Source organism: Kwoniella dendrophila, chromosome 1, assembly GCF_036810415.1.
Source record: "Kwoniella dendrophila CBS 6074 chromosome 1, complete sequence".
Lineage (NCBI taxonomy): Eukaryota > Fungi > Basidiomycota > Tremellomycetes > Tremellales > Cryptococcaceae > Kwoniella > Kwoniella dendrophila.
The window spans coordinates 3,662,845-3,678,369 of record NC_089476.1 but is presented as its reverse complement, the minus strand read 5'-3'; the positions used below and the strand labels follow the sequence as shown (position 1 = coordinate 3,678,369).

Below are 15,525 nucleotides of genomic sequence, written 5' to 3'. Positions count from 1 at the left end.
ATGAAAGTAAATACATGTCATATGCATGTTATGTCAAGTTACTCCAGTTACTGCCCTTCTCTCGTGAAGATGATAAATTACTGATTATTCATTGAACCTTTCACAATATCTTTTCTCTACCACTTTCATCTACACCTAAACCTTTACCTTTAATTTCAAATATACCTTTTCCGTCTGAGCCTGAATCTGACTTCCTTTGACTAAACTTTTTGTCAATTTCTTGTTCAGCTTTTTGGATATCTATACCTAGATCATCAACTTTACCCATACCATAGAAGCCAACTTGATTAGGTAATAGAGGTTTTATGATACCTGCTGAAAATAGATGTTGTCTTTTTTCCAAGTCGAATGCCCTATTATTGTTATTATACAAGAAGTAGCATTAGTAGAAAACCAAAAAAAGGACAACTGATTGATAACAACGGCTTTGACATAAATTCAGTCAAATCTGAAAACTTACCACATTGCTGCTCCAATTCTATTTGAAATAGAAAAGAATAATCCTATTATAGGTACACTTTCAATCAAAGATGCTGCGAAACCGAATGCTATATTTTTGGAATTTCAGAAAGGGTAATAATTGTTGTGATTAGTCATGAATCCTTTGAATGAATCCCCCTATTTTTCGTACTTTTGTACAATATACTCACCTCTATAAGCCCATCTTCTCTCTTCAACCCATTTCCAAATTTCATCATTATTCATTCCTTTTGAATCGAAATAAGGTTGATGTAGATATTCTCCTGTTGTTATTGATCTTAAGAAAGATTTAACTAATGGTGCTAAAAGTGGTAATTGTGGTGATAAAGGTAAGAATAGATCTAAAGAGATATAATCAATGGGATTAGTATACTGTATACTGTATATAATTCCTTCTTCTAGCAAACAATAACGATTTTTTTCTGTTTTTTTGGTTTTCAGTCATAGTATGTTATATATAATCTCAGAATGGGATGATTAACGAGTCAAAGTAAATGAAAAACATACATTTCCTTAGAACCAATTGAGTTGGCCACCATAATAACCAATCAATCCAATATGTATTTGATCTTAATCTTCTACCATTTTCATCTAATTTACCTGATTTTAAAGGTACAGGTGGATTTGTCCATTCTTCAATGTATCCCTATATTATATTTACCAAGCAAATTCAGTTCAAGTTCAGTTCAGTTTACTTTTTCGAATTTTTCCAATTTTTCAATTTTTCGATTGATAAGCATAAGAATGTATAGCATATCACTCACCTGTGACCAAAATTCATGTGGTTTACCTCTTGAAGAAACAGTTAATGAATATGCTCTTGATCTAGCAATTTTTAAATTTTTGTATATAAAATAACGTAAGATTGAACTCAGTTGAGGTAATAAGATGAATAAGTGGGTATCTATATACGTACGAAGAGAAGCAAATTGGAATTAGTATTAAACTTAGATATCTTCCGTCTCTCACTATGTTTATAGAAGGAAGTACAACACATATCTGAACGATAAAGTATCGCTGTATGAAAGGAAAATCTTCATAAACTCACATAAAACAATATCAATAGGTATACTAAATTTACCTATACCAATATTTACTATACCACCCGTACTATTTTCTATTGATTTGTTAGATTTAAAAATATTTAATAAAGGATTTGAACCAACTAAGAAATTTCTAATAAACCAATCATATAATTTCCATGATCCAATTGTATATAAACCACCAACAATTAAACCTCTAATTGAAGCATGTTTGATTTTATCTAATACAGGTTGACGTATAAATGGATCTGTCAATAATCTGTATAATCCAACTAATGTATATAATGGTGGTATATGAAGTAATTCAGATGGCATTTCTTCAAAGTTTGATAAAATAGATGGAATTAATAGATTTGATCGTTGGTTCTTGTCAAAGCTAAAAAAGCAAGTAAATTCGTTGGTAATAAGATGAGAGTCTTGGTGTGGATTCTCTGAAAGTTTAAGGTCGGACTAAATTCTTTAAGGTATTAAAACACTGATCGATCGATGTTCTTTATGTCGAGAGTAGCTGCTGCTCTGTATTGATCAGCTTCCAATGCTAAATCATCAATACCATGTCAACCTTTCGTATTAAAACAAGATTGTTAGTCTTGTTGAAAGCTGTGAAAGGTTCATTCAACTTATCGAACCAAATGGATAATGACGTCAAAGCTTAAGGTCGTTGTTGTTAAGTTACGCGCCCGTTGATATCGCGTGCGTCTCTCTGTCTGTTCCACAAGCTTAAATATTCCCATACGAATCAATCTAATGATTCTTTCAGTTCACATTATTGCCTAACCTATGTTTATGCGGAGGAGAGTAAAGCGAGAGATTAAATGAAGACAGGTAAGCAAACAGCAGGATAGTACGTGTGGTTATAGCGATATTGGTTTTATACATATTGCAGAAAATCATGATAAACTTGAAACAAGGGTATATATATATATAATGTATTTAATTTTTTTAAATTGCCTTTCGTTGATTATTTATGACTTCTAATAACACCATCTAACATAGATATATCACACCTATTTGTACTACAATTCCTCCCTACGATAACAGGACAGCGATTTTATCTGGAATTGAGGGTCCTTGTGATATGCAAATACGGAACAATCGTTTATGACAAGACTATAAAACAAATAATTTTTCGCGAATACGTTAGCATGTTCCCTTTTTCTCCTTAGCAGATCACTAATTCCGATGTGACGAAAGGTCTAAGAATCAATTGTGGTTTTAATGTTGTCAACTTACCCATTGGTTCACCATTTGATTCACCATCACCACCAGTAGTTCTTTCCACAGCTTTGGTAGCGAAAAATCTAACATCTGCATCAGAATCTTCTTGTAATTTTTTAAGAGCAGGTAACACTTTTCTTGAAATTAATTCTTGACCTTCAGTAGATGAGTTTAAGACCAAAGCTAAAGTTTCTAAACATTTTGCAACGTTAAATCTGATATTTGGTATAGGATCAGAAGCTAAATTTAATGCTGATTGTAACACTGTTTCTTTGATGATTGATACATTTAATGATGGTGCCATTGTCTAGGTCAAATCAATTAATACGAAAATCAATTCAATTTTCCGTTTTCTTTCGCATATGCAAATTGAAGGATAGAAGGAGGGGATAAACGGATGAATGGACGAATGTATGGGTAGATAGATAGGTAGATGGGTAGACAAAGCTCAACTCACGGTAATAGCAAAGATAGTCGTCATTCTATATAAATAATTTTGATGATCACCCATTTCTAAAACTTTAGGTATAATTGTAGTTTTTGCCCATTCAACACCAAATACATCTGTTAATTTTTTCAAATTTATTGTCGCAGCTTCTCTAATTGAAAATACTGTATCACCTAACCATGACATGCACAATTGACCTAATTTATCATCAAAGAATTGTACACCTAATTGTTGTGCTAATAATGGAATATATTCAATGATAGCTTGTCTAACTCTCCATTGTTTATCTTCTGCTAATTCCATTATAGCTGGTAATAATGCTTGTGAAAGTCTTTCGATACCGATGACTAAGTAAGTTGTAAATTGAAAGTTCATTAGCGATGGAGCAATTTTTGCTAAACAATACGCAGGAATGTGTAAAATATTACACTCACCATCATTGACCATATCAAGTTTACCAATCAAGTTTAATCTAACATCACTGAAATCATCTTTCAATAATTGTAAGAAAAGGGGTAAAAGGTTTTCTACAGTGGAATCTGTGCCGAGTAAAGGAGCTAAACCTGAAATTTGCATAGCTAATGAAGCTCTAACGTGTTGACTTGAATCTGTTGATAAATCCCTAACGCATGGAAGGATTTTAGCGAGGATGACTTCTTTATCGACGAGTTTAGCAAAGCCTAATTATAAAAGTCAAATAATCAGTATGCTAACTTTCTTTGATAAGATAACAGATACTGAGATACTGTATATGATATTATCTGCAACTTACCTGGAATTTGACCAGCAGCGGCAGTTCTCACTTCAGCTTCATTATCTTTCAATAAACCAACAAAAGCATTGACCAATTCTTCTCTTATAATTGATTCACCTACACCTTCAGCTAAACCAACAAATTCATTTGCGACCATATATCTAACTCTCCAAGATTTATCAGTTACACTTGATCTTAAAGGTTCTAAAATATGTTCTTTAACTTGATCAGGATTTAATGCTTTTGAAATTTCAATTAAATCTGGAATAGTTAATAATCTAACTGAATCTTGATCATCTGTAGCTAATTTATGATATAATGGTATGATTTCAGAAATTAATATTGATTGTTGATTTGGTACTTCTGCAACTGATTTAGCGAATGGCTGATAGAGTTTTAGAATAGAGGTTTACATCAGCTTCAATACGAACGATAAAAAAGTAAGAAATCAAGATGTATCTATCGTCATTCTTGGTGGAAAAATGCGAATTGATACTGCGAAACTTTGACTCACCCCTAAAGCTTTAGCAGCAGCTCTTCTGACCATAGGAGTTTCATCAGTAGTTAAAACAGAAAACAATTTTCTTAATTCATTTTGAATATTTTCCGATGCTATTGGATATGGAGAAGCGAATAAAGCACATGCAGAAGTTCTTGATGTAAACCAATCACCTCTTGCTAATCTTGTTAATAAAGGTAATAAATGTTCTTCAACTTGTTGTTGGTTTAATAAAGTTGATAATTTTGAAATAGATTCGGCGGCCTAAAACGTGAATCGTATTTGAGTTTAGTATATATTTCAAGGTCATGATATATGTTTATATAGAGAGGATTATGTAGAATATACGTTGAGTTGAGTGTCAACGGGGGTTATGAGAAAAAGAAAGTTTAGTGACTCACTTTATCTCTAACCAAAGTTTCTTCAACAGCAGCTAAATTTTCCAAAGGACCTAAAATTAAATATGCATATTGATTTCCACCAACATATTCAGCGAAATTACCTAATTCTTCAGCTAAAACTAATAAAACTTCATCTTCATCATCTAATTGATCTTGTAAAAAAGGTATTAATTCTTCTCTTGTTCTTTTTGGACCTAAAGCTAAAGCTATAGTTGATAATCTTCGGATTGATGATAATCTTAATACAACATCTTCAGATTTTAATTCATCCATTAATAAATGAATTGGATATAATGAAGATGAAGAAGAAGATGATCCTCCTACTCCTCCTTGCTGTTGAACATTAGTTGAATTTGTTGGAGATGACATCGTTTAATGTAGTAGTATTGACGATTATGTTGAATAAGTTGTTTGGCGTAAGGGATTTTATAGAAGAATGAGAAATCGCTTGACTAGCAAGCTATAGGTTATCTGTGTGTTGCTCAGACGTAAGAATATGGCTGCTTTCGAATGTATTATGCTTTGTGTCTTTCCTAGTCTTTACAGAATGTCGAGTATAAAGGAGCGAGATGATAGATGATATACAGCACTACAAATACCGCACGATGACACCTGCAACTTGGCGCGACTGGTTATACACTATACAGTATACAGTTATACAATACACGCGTCGGAGTTATATCCCTTTGTTGGGATTGTGGCGTCGATCGTATATCACTAACAACGTGAGCTTTCTGCATAGGTTACTATAGCATTTTGAAACTTTATATTCTGCATATTCTGTATCTGTAAGACTATCTGAATCTATAATCATATCATAACACATTCACATTAAATAAACTTTTTATTGTTGTATATAAGCACTATCATCCCTTTCTTTCATAACTATCTATCTATTAAATTAATCTATCAGAACTGATCCATTTAATCGACATCCATTTCTTCAATCTTTGGTCCTTCACCTTCACCTTCAACATCCATTTTTTCTTCTTTAGCTTCTTCTTTCTTTGGAGTTTCATTTGATGTTGTTGGTGGAACTTCAACTTTTGGTTTAGGTTTTGGTTTGTTTAAAATAGCTGCACAAGTAAATGTAACTTCTTCTTTTCGTTTAGTAATTTCTGATGAAGTTACAACTGGGTTTACATTCTTAGGTTTTTCAGATTGTCTAACTAATTGATTTTCTAACCATGATAAAGTATTGGCTGAAGCGTCAATCTACACATAAAGAGGTCAAAATTAGCATTTCCATTCCCCTTTTTTTGCTTTGGCGAAGCTTATACCACCAAAAAAAACAATTACTTACAACTTTTTGTAAATCAGCTTGATCAATATGAGAATATTTCTCATCACCAGATTGAGCAGCGTTCAAATAAGTGTTAAGAATTTCTCTACATGAAGCAGCAGCTTTAGGTCTTTCTTCAGATTCTTTCCATCTAAGTACAATTGGATCACCTTTAGTTTTAAGAGCATCAAGTTTTGATACGTAAGCTGATTTTGTGGCATCTTCACCTTCTTCACTGTATAACCAATCTTCAGCTTCTTGTAAACCAGATAATAAATCAGATTTTTCTTGTGATTGAACATAAGCAGAGTATCTATCCTCAAGTTTACCTCTCATTTCATAAACGTATTCTTCTAAAGCATTCTTTCGATCTTCAGTTTCCATAACTAATTTATCTTCAGAATGCATTTTTCCTTCTTTTTCAGTCAAATCATCAACAACGTTTTTAACTAAACCTGAATATTGTCCAACAGTTGAACAATCTCCTTTTCTTTGGATTTTTTTAACTAATTTCTTTTCTTCTACTTTATCTTCACCTTCACCTGTTGTGACGATTTCTTCTTTTTCAACTTCTTCAACGATATAAGCAGATTCAAAGTTTACAATACCGTGTAAATTTAATCTTGCTTTGACTTTAACACAAGCTAAATCGCCTGAAGCTGGTTTTTCAACGTTTTTAATGGTGAATTTACCTAACCATGGATTTGTACCTTTTGGTAATTGAGATGGTTCAGCATATTGAGCTTCTAATTCGAATGGACCTTGTCTGTAGAAAGTTAAAATTTTGGTTGATGGGATAGGGTTGTTTTGAGGGAATACAGTTAATTCAGTATCTTCATCTGGATTTCCAGCTTCTTTTTCCCATTGTACTTTAATTGGGTATGAAGCAACATCATGTACAGCGAATTCTCTAACTCTGAATACTGGTGATAATGAAGCACAAGCAAATGTAGCACCTCTAGCAATAGCTTCATCTTGGTTTAATGTGGTTGAAAGTGTTTTACCATCGAAGAAAGCTTGAATTCTTTCTTTAATAGCTGGAATTCTAGTTGATCCACCAACTAATTCAACAGCATCAACTTGTTCTTTTGTTAAACCAGCTTTTTCTAAAGCTTCAGCGAGAGGGTTGTTAACTCTTGTTAAAAGGTGATCGGTTAATTTTTCGAATTCATCTCTCTTTAATGATGATGAAGCATCAATATCGTTCATCAAAGATTCGACGTTGATTGGAGCTTCGGCATTGGCTGATAAAACTTTCTTGAGTCTTTCACATCCAGTAGCTAATCTGAAAACAGCTTTTGGTGAAGATAAAACATCAATCTTGTATTTTGCGTTGAATTCTTTAGCGAAATGTTGTACTAAAGCATAATCGAAATCTCTTCCACCGAAATGTCTATCGTATGCAGTTGATTTGACTGTTAATTGACCTTTTGAGAAAGCGACAACTGAAACAGAGTAATTTGAGTGACCAACATCAACGAAAACAACGTGTCTTGGTTCATCGGCTGATTCAGGTAAATCAGCTTTGGTGATACCGTAACCGAGAGCAACAGCGGTTGTGTCATTGATCAATCTAAGTGGGTTAAGACCGGCAATGTTGGCAGCATCAAGCATAGCTCGTCTTTGAATATCGGTGTACCATCCTGGAACAGCAATGACAACATCTGAAACGGCTTGTTTGAGTTCACTACTGGCGGTATCTCGAAGTTTACCGAGGTAAGCGGCGACAAGTTGGGTGTATGAGAATTCGGTTGGTTCACCAAGGTAGTTGACCTATGAGGGATCAGTGCATGTTAGTTTATTAGGTCTGTCGAATCATGAAATACTGTATATACAACTTTTGTACTCACCTTGACACCGGCACTTCCGTTAACATCGACTAATTGAGCATTAATGTATTTTTTCTCGTATTCTTCAATCTCTGGGTCACTTGGTGATCTACCGATTAATCTTTTGAGGGATCCAACGGTGTTTTTGAAGTTTGAGGTTTCAGCAGTTTTGGCAGCTTCACCAATGTGTCTTTGTCTGGCAGTGAAGGAGATAAGGGATCTACAAATTGAACAGGCGTATTAGTGATTAATTCAGATATGATAATTTTCCAAGGTGTGATTAAGAAGACGCGAAAAGTGGTACAGCAGATACAAAAAGACGGATATATAGATCCATCTGAAGTAGAAGAAGACAGGAATACTAAACTTACGGAGTAGCTCGGTTTGATACTTCATTTACGATAATATCGATACCTCTGTGTCTAGCAACACCAATTTTTGATGAAAGGTTACCGAGATCAATACCAACTACGGACTATCAAGATACATGATATCAGCACAAAAGTCTAGCTTGGCTACGGGAAAGATGTTCCAAATGGAACGATAGGTGTGAAAAAAAAACTTACAGCCATTTTGATTTACTATGCTATACGTTAAAAATAAAAAAAGGTGATACAGTTGTTTTGATTTTCGTTTTTCTACAATTCGTCTTTCGAAAAGATATGCAATATCTAGTCTTGAATGAATTGATTTTTATTTATGTTTTGGTGAAAAGGAAATGAAAATCAACCAAATATATAAGTTTTATGGAGGAGAATAAAGGATGAAAGGTGATGATGCGATATGTATAACCGCTGTCACTCTTCTGACAACTTTTTTTGCAAAAAGCGTAAAAAGCTTACGGCGTGGACGTGAAGGTGGCAGTTGTGTATGCATTGTGCATTAAATTATCAGAATATGAAGAACGGCCTCGAATGATCTATCCGATTCTTTGAAAAATCAAAAAATAAAGGGAAAGAGGGAAAAATAGGCTCGTGGACTTTTGATTAGAAGTGAACCACCTCGCTTACGAGAGCCTAAACTGAACGTCTTGACAAAGTTTGATTCCGTTGCCACCTATGTTTATTTGGTTGACTTGTTAACGTCATAGCTTATACGATACAGTTGAATAATACCTCCACTTTTCTAATGTCTTGGCCTAATCATGTTGCTGCGAAGGAATTCAATAACAAAGGATACGAAAGATATTTTGTATGTCGTACAATTGCTCAAGTATCACAAATCTGAGCAGCTGTGTTGATCAAGCAAACAACCACTCTCTTTTGCCATAAATAGATAATTTTTATCTTTCCTCTCACATATTTATCGACAACAGCTCATCAATCGATTTACACACCTGACGAGATAAATCAGCTAGTAAGTATACTCAGGAATGGGATAAACGATTGAAAGTTCAGATACTGATTGGGGAGCTTGATTGGGGTGTAGTGTGTATTCCACTTATATGTAAGCTACGCTGTTGACTATATATCGATATCTAGCTGACATACCTGTTTAGTCGGATTTCCGACGAAAGTGAGCTACATATGCTATAATTATATGAAAAAAAGCAATAGCTAATCCAGAGCAAACAGTTCAAACAAGATGCGTCAGAAGCAGGTCGAATGTGTCCTAGATGTAATAATGGTACGTTTCTCAGCTGAAGATTGTTGTCAGTGTACCGATCTTAGCTGATTTTATTCTTACTTTAGCTGCTGTCGGTAAGTTTTACCTCCCACTTGCTTAGATTGAGAAATCACTGATATCGTATTCAACAGTTGGAGGTAGTTCAAGAACATGGTTCGAATTCTTTTGGGTACCTTTAATACCGTTTAGTAAATCAAGAATATGGGTATGTAGTATATGTCGTGAGTTTCTTCATATTTATGTTATATCTTCTGTTAAAACCCTTTTTCGCTATTCAAGGTGTTACTGCATGTAGGTTGACTAGTGACTGACATACTGACCGAATCTTGTTAGAATGGGAAATGAAAATGGGTGATGGACCAGATCCACAACCCCCTCAAGCTCACGGCTGGGGTGGAGGTAGACCACCGCCACCTAATCAATTTCATCAACCAGGTTATGGGCAACAGCATGTATGATAACGAGTTTGGAAGCAAATGCCAAGCAGAAGTCGGAAAGAAGGGATGAATGGCATGTTGCTATAATTATTAGTTGGTTTCGTATTGAAGCGCGATCGAATGGTTTTAGGAGTGATGTTGTAAGATATTTATTTATTCGAATGAAACGATATGATGTACATAGTCTGCTGAGAATTGTAATATAGTGCAAGTCAATGGAATTTGATATAAGATCTTCCAATCTCCACACAGATTATTTTACTTTGATGATACGCCGTATGATCGAACGATTTCTCATCATGTCTAATTAAGCTTTCGAGAGCATGAACTTACTCATGTTGACTCATCGCAAAGTACGTCCATTAGAGCCGCCGGGAAAGAAAAGGTAATTGAACCTGATCTAAGCTAATTTAATGATCAAAAGGGGGCCAAAGGTCCGTGCGTGATGATCAATGCTTCGTGCTAATAACGGAAAGACCTTACAACCAACATTTCATGTCGCTGTTCTGACCCTGAGATTACTGTAAAGATTGATAAAAATTTCATCAAAACATCATTCTTGATCCAATAAACCTGACTACACGCATGGAGTTTCGTACTGTAGACAAAAACATGAAGGATCAAGGATGATTCAAGATGAGTAGGCTTTCTTGTTTTGGATCACATAAAGGGTCGGATACCACGCCGTCTATTCTTTTCTTCTCTATCCCCACATTTTACAGCAAATTGACCTACTTATCTGATTACAATTGACGTATTTCATTTCTTGTACTGCAACAGGCTGATGGTCCATCAATCCACCTAAATATATTACAGCCTAGCTCAGCTTCAGCTAGCTATCCTGCGATATAGACTACTGTTGCGCCCTTACTATAAAGCTTACATCGGTGATCAGTGTTCTAATGTATAGTTGGTGGGCTGCTATTATATAAACAGCGAAAAACACACACATCAATTAGTGAAAATCATTCATCCATTCAGGCTCAGTGATCAAATCAATTCAGAAAAGGGGTAGATATCCTTCAGAACTCACTACAAGATGTCTATGCCACATTCTTCTATATCGCATGAACTTTATGGTCATCCCACATCCTCACCAGCTACCCATCCTTCCAATGACATCAGAAGTACAGAATCCTTCCATTCTCCTTCAACACCTTCCATTCAGCCTAATCATCCTGTATCTACTACCCCTGTTTCTCAAGGCGTTTCCGCTCCATACCCGTATCCGCCTCATGATTACAATCACCATCAACAGCAACAATGTTATCAACCTGAACCACAATTACATTATACCAACCATCACCACTATTCTCATCATCGTCCAACTGATGATCCGCATCAATGGCAGAGTGGTCATGCCCAACATCATTACAATCAATCGCATGGACAAGAACAAGAAACTAATCAATATCAGTATTGTATAGAACCACCAATCAGACGAATGTCAGCACAACCTATTCATTTACCTCAACCTCAACCTACAAGATCAATGACTTATCCACCTAATTATCCTTATTCGTCAGTACCAGCTCCTTCAATTTCCAACAATCATAATTCTTCTAATCAACAGACTCACGAACGTTATGGAAAAGAACGATTTAATTCTGGTCCTTCACAAGATAATAACAATAACGATTGGAATACGCAAACAACTCATCAAGCTGACATTGAGATAACAAGAAAACGACCTCGACCTCGTGAATTATCAATCAATACTGCAAATGAAGCTCGACAAATGGGATTACCATCATCGAGATCGCAATCTGGTCATGAAACTGCAGAAACACCATTAAAGACAACTTTCTGGAATTCGAATATGGTTACATCATCAAACTCAAAGTCCAAAAATTCAAAATCTTCAGGTGTGCCTGTAACTACGCAGAATAATTCGGATAAAAGTGCTCCTTTGACAGCAGCAAGAACGATACCAGCAGTGTTGACCAGAGAGAAAAAGCAAAGAGCATGTACGAATTGTAGAAAAGCTAAATTGAAATGTATCGTAGAAGAAGATTCATCAGAATGTGTTAGGTGTTTATCTAGAAAAGAGAGATGTATCTTTCATCCTAGAGCTCAGGTGAGTTGGCCAATTTCGTTTGAACGATTTTCGACCTGTAGACTGGACAACATTCTAATTTTATGACATGATACGTTTAGGACGATGAAGCTCATCAAAAGCTTGCTCGCGATCTATATCAAGCTACAACTCACTTAAGTCAGCTATCTAAAGCTGTTCACCATATCCTGTACCATCTAACCGACAAGAACATAATTCCTCCATTCGTCAATGAAGTTCATCCAGACGGACTAGATCATTATGAGTTACCTGGAAGTCATGACATAGTCAATGATGACGCGAGTAATCAGAACGATCTAGATGCCAAACATTCGGAATCTAAATCAGGTATGACCAGGCAGAAAAGAAGAAGAATAAATAAGCGAAATCCAGTCAATGACGATAACAACGCTAACCTTCGAGAAGATATTGTAGAAGAAGAGAAAAACTCACATAAGAATAAATCCCCGTTACCACAAGAGATGACTCCGAACGCATCAATATCAACCCCTTGTTCCAGTATACCTTCCGCTTTGAGACCCTCATCAGCGATGAGAGATCAGACAGTCGAAGCTCTTCCTCCTCCTCAAAGCTTTAAGTCCGTTATCGCAAGACCACTTTCAACTATCGTATCTTCATCTCCACCGCCTCATTCAGCTAGATTACCGCCACCTCTTATACCTCCTAATCGTCCATCATCAAGTACACCATCTTCCAGAGCTAGTCCTGCTGAAGTTTATCAGTCGTATCAGCCTTCTATCGGTCAAGTACTGGCTTCAAGCAATGAAGGATGGAACATGGGTCAATCGTCTCATCCCGACCCAATCAATGGTTCAGATCGAGCCTTACCTCGAAATCGGTTGTCAAGTCCACTCATTATGGAATCCGCTTATACACCAGGTTCATACACAACTGGAGTAACAAGGTATGAGACTCACAACAATCTTCGACCAGAATCTTTGGGTTCCTTGGGTCAAAGCCAGATTGTGAATCCAGCCATTATATCCAATTCTCCGATGTATAACAACACTCAAATACCTAACCCAATTTCTCGTGAACACGTCGAAGAGGAAGATGTGGAAGTAGTAATCGGTTCAGAAGATCCAAGGAAAGATATCGTCAAAAAAGGTTTGATCGAACCAAAAGATGCATTGTCACTGGTGAAATAGTAAGTGAAGTGTTGATTACTTAAATGTCTCAAATGAGTTCAAACTACTGATATCCTTCTACCTATTCTTCTTGCAGTTTCCACAAAAGTTTATCACCATTATTATATGGATATCCACTTTCTTTTTATAAATTTCCATATATATCTGGACCAAAATATATAACACCATTATTATTATCTGTTTTATGTTTAATTTCATCTGAAAGAAGGAATTGTTTTTCAATAAGATATCATACAATTTTAGCAGAAGAAGTAACGAATCTATTAGAAACTTCACCTGCAGAAAGTTGGCAAAGATTTGAAATTGGTATAGGTTATAATACAACAGATTTTGGTGATCCAGATGGAGATGAACCTTTAGATGCAGAATTTGGTTTAGGTCCAGAAGAAATTGTTGCTGCATGTATTTTAGCTACTTATATGACTGAAAGAGAACAAGCTTCAGTTATTGCTAGATCTGCTTTCAGATGGGCAAGAGGTTGGATCAAAGTAAGTTCAAAGGTTGTCGATATTTACTATCACCAATAACTATACCAAATAACTCGATGAGGTAATTTCCTTTTTCTCATATGTACGACTAATGGTATTGTTTCGAAATAGTTGTTGAAATCTTCAGCATCACCAAGATTCACCATTGCAGAATCAGTTGGTTTAGTTCCGCCTGAAAGGCAGGCTACTGATTTGGATATGGCTAGAATATGGCTGTTGTGTTATGTGAGTGAAAACCGTCATATCGCAAATCGCAGTGGTACTTGCTTTATGCTAATACGGTCTGGGTCTAGATTGTTGACAGTACTGAACGACTTCAACTTTCACTTGATGCGCCACCACCAAGGGATGCTTCGTTTTGGTGTTCAATACTTATTCCTACAATTCAACAAGATCAAAATCAGCTCGATAATCAATCTCATGTTGGGTATGATATAAAAGATATATTACTTACTTATCATGCAAGATTAATAACTATCATGAATGACTGGAGATTACAATATAATGTATCGGTCAGCGCTTCACAATCTCCAAGTGATTTAGTTAAAGATATAAAACAATTGGTAGTTAAAGATATAAAACAATTGGCATTACAGACCAATGATAGGTTATTACGGTGGAATGTAGATTTCGAACGACTATTACAGATGTCGGTATTTGATAAAAATGAATCAATGAATGGTGGTATTGGTGAATCGACTAAACAACATATAATGATAACATACCATTTCATTAGAATGTCTATTCATTCAACTTTATCCAAGTATCTACCTTCATCCATTCAAGCTTCTCCTTTGACTGTAAATTCTACATCCAGTAATTCAGTCGATCATTATGGAAACAAAAATACGAATACTTTTCAGGAGAAGCAAAAAGAAGAATACAATTTAAGGATAAATAGTAAGAAGATTATATTTGAGTCAGCCATATCATTCATGGAAATATGTAGAAATTGGCCAATCATAGATTCAAGACAGAATGGAATAGTAGCGGAGAAAAGTTTATTTAACCTAAGTCCAACTTATTTGTTTTTCGTTACTTTAATGGGAAGTGAATTAGTTGAAAGTGTGAAAGAATTTAAAGATAGTAAAATCTTGAATATCAAAGCGGATAACGGTAAATCCTTTTCATCTCCCTTATATATAAAGAGTAGAATGATCAGAAGCTGACATCGGATTTCTATTCTTTTATTCTGATAGTAATTCCGTTATTACGATCTGTAGGGGAGATGCTGTTTCTTGGTGAATTAGATGAACAACATGTTAGTAGAACCACAGCTAAAACGTTGTTTTTGTATTGTGAAAGATTACAACATTTGAGATGAAAATGGATATGGTATTTAGTATGAATATGGCAGATTTGGGTATTGTCTTGATTGGTATTTGAGGTAATGGTTGTTTTCGAGTATGTTGCAGTTTACCGATGTACCAGGTCATTGATGGATTTAGTCATGAATGGTTGATTGCCTGAAAAACGGCGTCGCTGTGACCCAAAACAGTATCAAATGTCGCTTAAAATCGAGAAACGATCCATACGCTGCTACAACCCTCAAATCACATCTCGGTCAGCTCGATCGACCAACTCACTCAGATAACCCGTTCTTTCCGATCCATCAATCAACAAACAAGATCCACTATCAAGCAAGATAGATTATTCCGCGGCAAGTGATTCAATCTAGACCTGAATATCAATCTGTGATATTGGTTGTGTGCGTAAAGGAAAGACATTGAGACAACAGATGAGTGGTGTGCAGGAGTAAAGAATAAAACACGTAAGAAAGGATGTACCCTTGATG

The 15,525-nt window shown here is 35.4% G+C and overlaps 5 protein-coding genes across 5 annotated transcripts; 2 read left to right on the top strand and 3 right to left on the bottom strand.

The window, feature by feature from the left end:
• Positions 1–100: 100 nt before the first annotated feature.
• Positions 101–1,838, bottom strand: L201_001311 (uncharacterized protein; the record flags this gene model as incomplete). Its single annotated transcript, XM_066217100.1, has 6 exons — positions 101–353; positions 461–548; positions 651–821; positions 988–1,126; positions 1,245–1,384; positions 1,529–1,838. The coding sequence occupies 6 exons, from the start codon at positions 1,836–1,838 to the stop codon at positions 101–103; spliced, it is 1,101 nt and encodes a 366-aa protein (XP_066073197.1).
• An 847-nt stretch (positions 1,839–2,685) lies between these two features.
• L201_001310 (uncharacterized protein) lies at positions 2,686–5,212 on the bottom strand (the record flags this gene model as incomplete). Its single annotated transcript, XM_066217099.1, has 6 exons — positions 2,686–3,048; positions 3,199–3,536; positions 3,624–3,869; positions 3,962–4,328; positions 4,458–4,706; positions 4,844–5,212. 6 exons carry the CDS (start codon positions 5,210–5,212, stop codon positions 2,686–2,688), a joined length of 1,932 nt encoding a protein of 643 aa, XP_066073196.1.
• Positions 5,213–5,767: 555 nt separating this feature from the next.
• L201_001309 (uncharacterized protein) lies at positions 5,768–8,526 on the bottom strand (the record flags this gene model as incomplete). Its single annotated transcript, XM_066217098.1, has 5 exons — positions 5,768–6,058; positions 6,147–7,898; positions 7,976–8,174; positions 8,326–8,429; positions 8,521–8,526. The coding sequence occupies 5 exons, from the start codon at positions 8,524–8,526 to the stop codon at positions 5,768–5,770; spliced, it is 2,352 nt and encodes a 783-aa protein (XP_066073195.1).
• Positions 8,527–9,098: 572 nt separating this feature from the next.
• On the top strand, positions 9,099–10,038 carry L201_001308 (uncharacterized protein; the record flags this gene model as incomplete). The annotated part of the gene is made up of 7 exons (XM_066217097.1): positions 9,099–9,145; positions 9,312–9,400; positions 9,453–9,469; positions 9,529–9,580; positions 9,646–9,654; positions 9,712–9,801; positions 9,914–10,038. 7 exons carry the CDS (start codon positions 9,099–9,101, stop codon positions 10,036–10,038), a joined length of 429 nt encoding a protein of 142 aa, XP_066073194.1.
• A 1,018-nt stretch (positions 10,039–11,056) lies between these two features.
• Positions 11,057–15,054, top strand: L201_001307 (uncharacterized protein; the record flags this gene model as incomplete). The annotated part of the gene is made up of 6 exons (XM_066217096.1): positions 11,057–12,094; positions 12,175–13,241; positions 13,319–13,730; positions 13,842–13,955; positions 14,024–14,846; positions 14,930–15,054. 6 exons carry the CDS (start codon positions 11,057–11,059, stop codon positions 15,052–15,054), a joined length of 3,579 nt encoding a protein of 1,192 aa, XP_066073193.1.
• Positions 15,055–15,525: the final 471 nt, after the last annotated feature.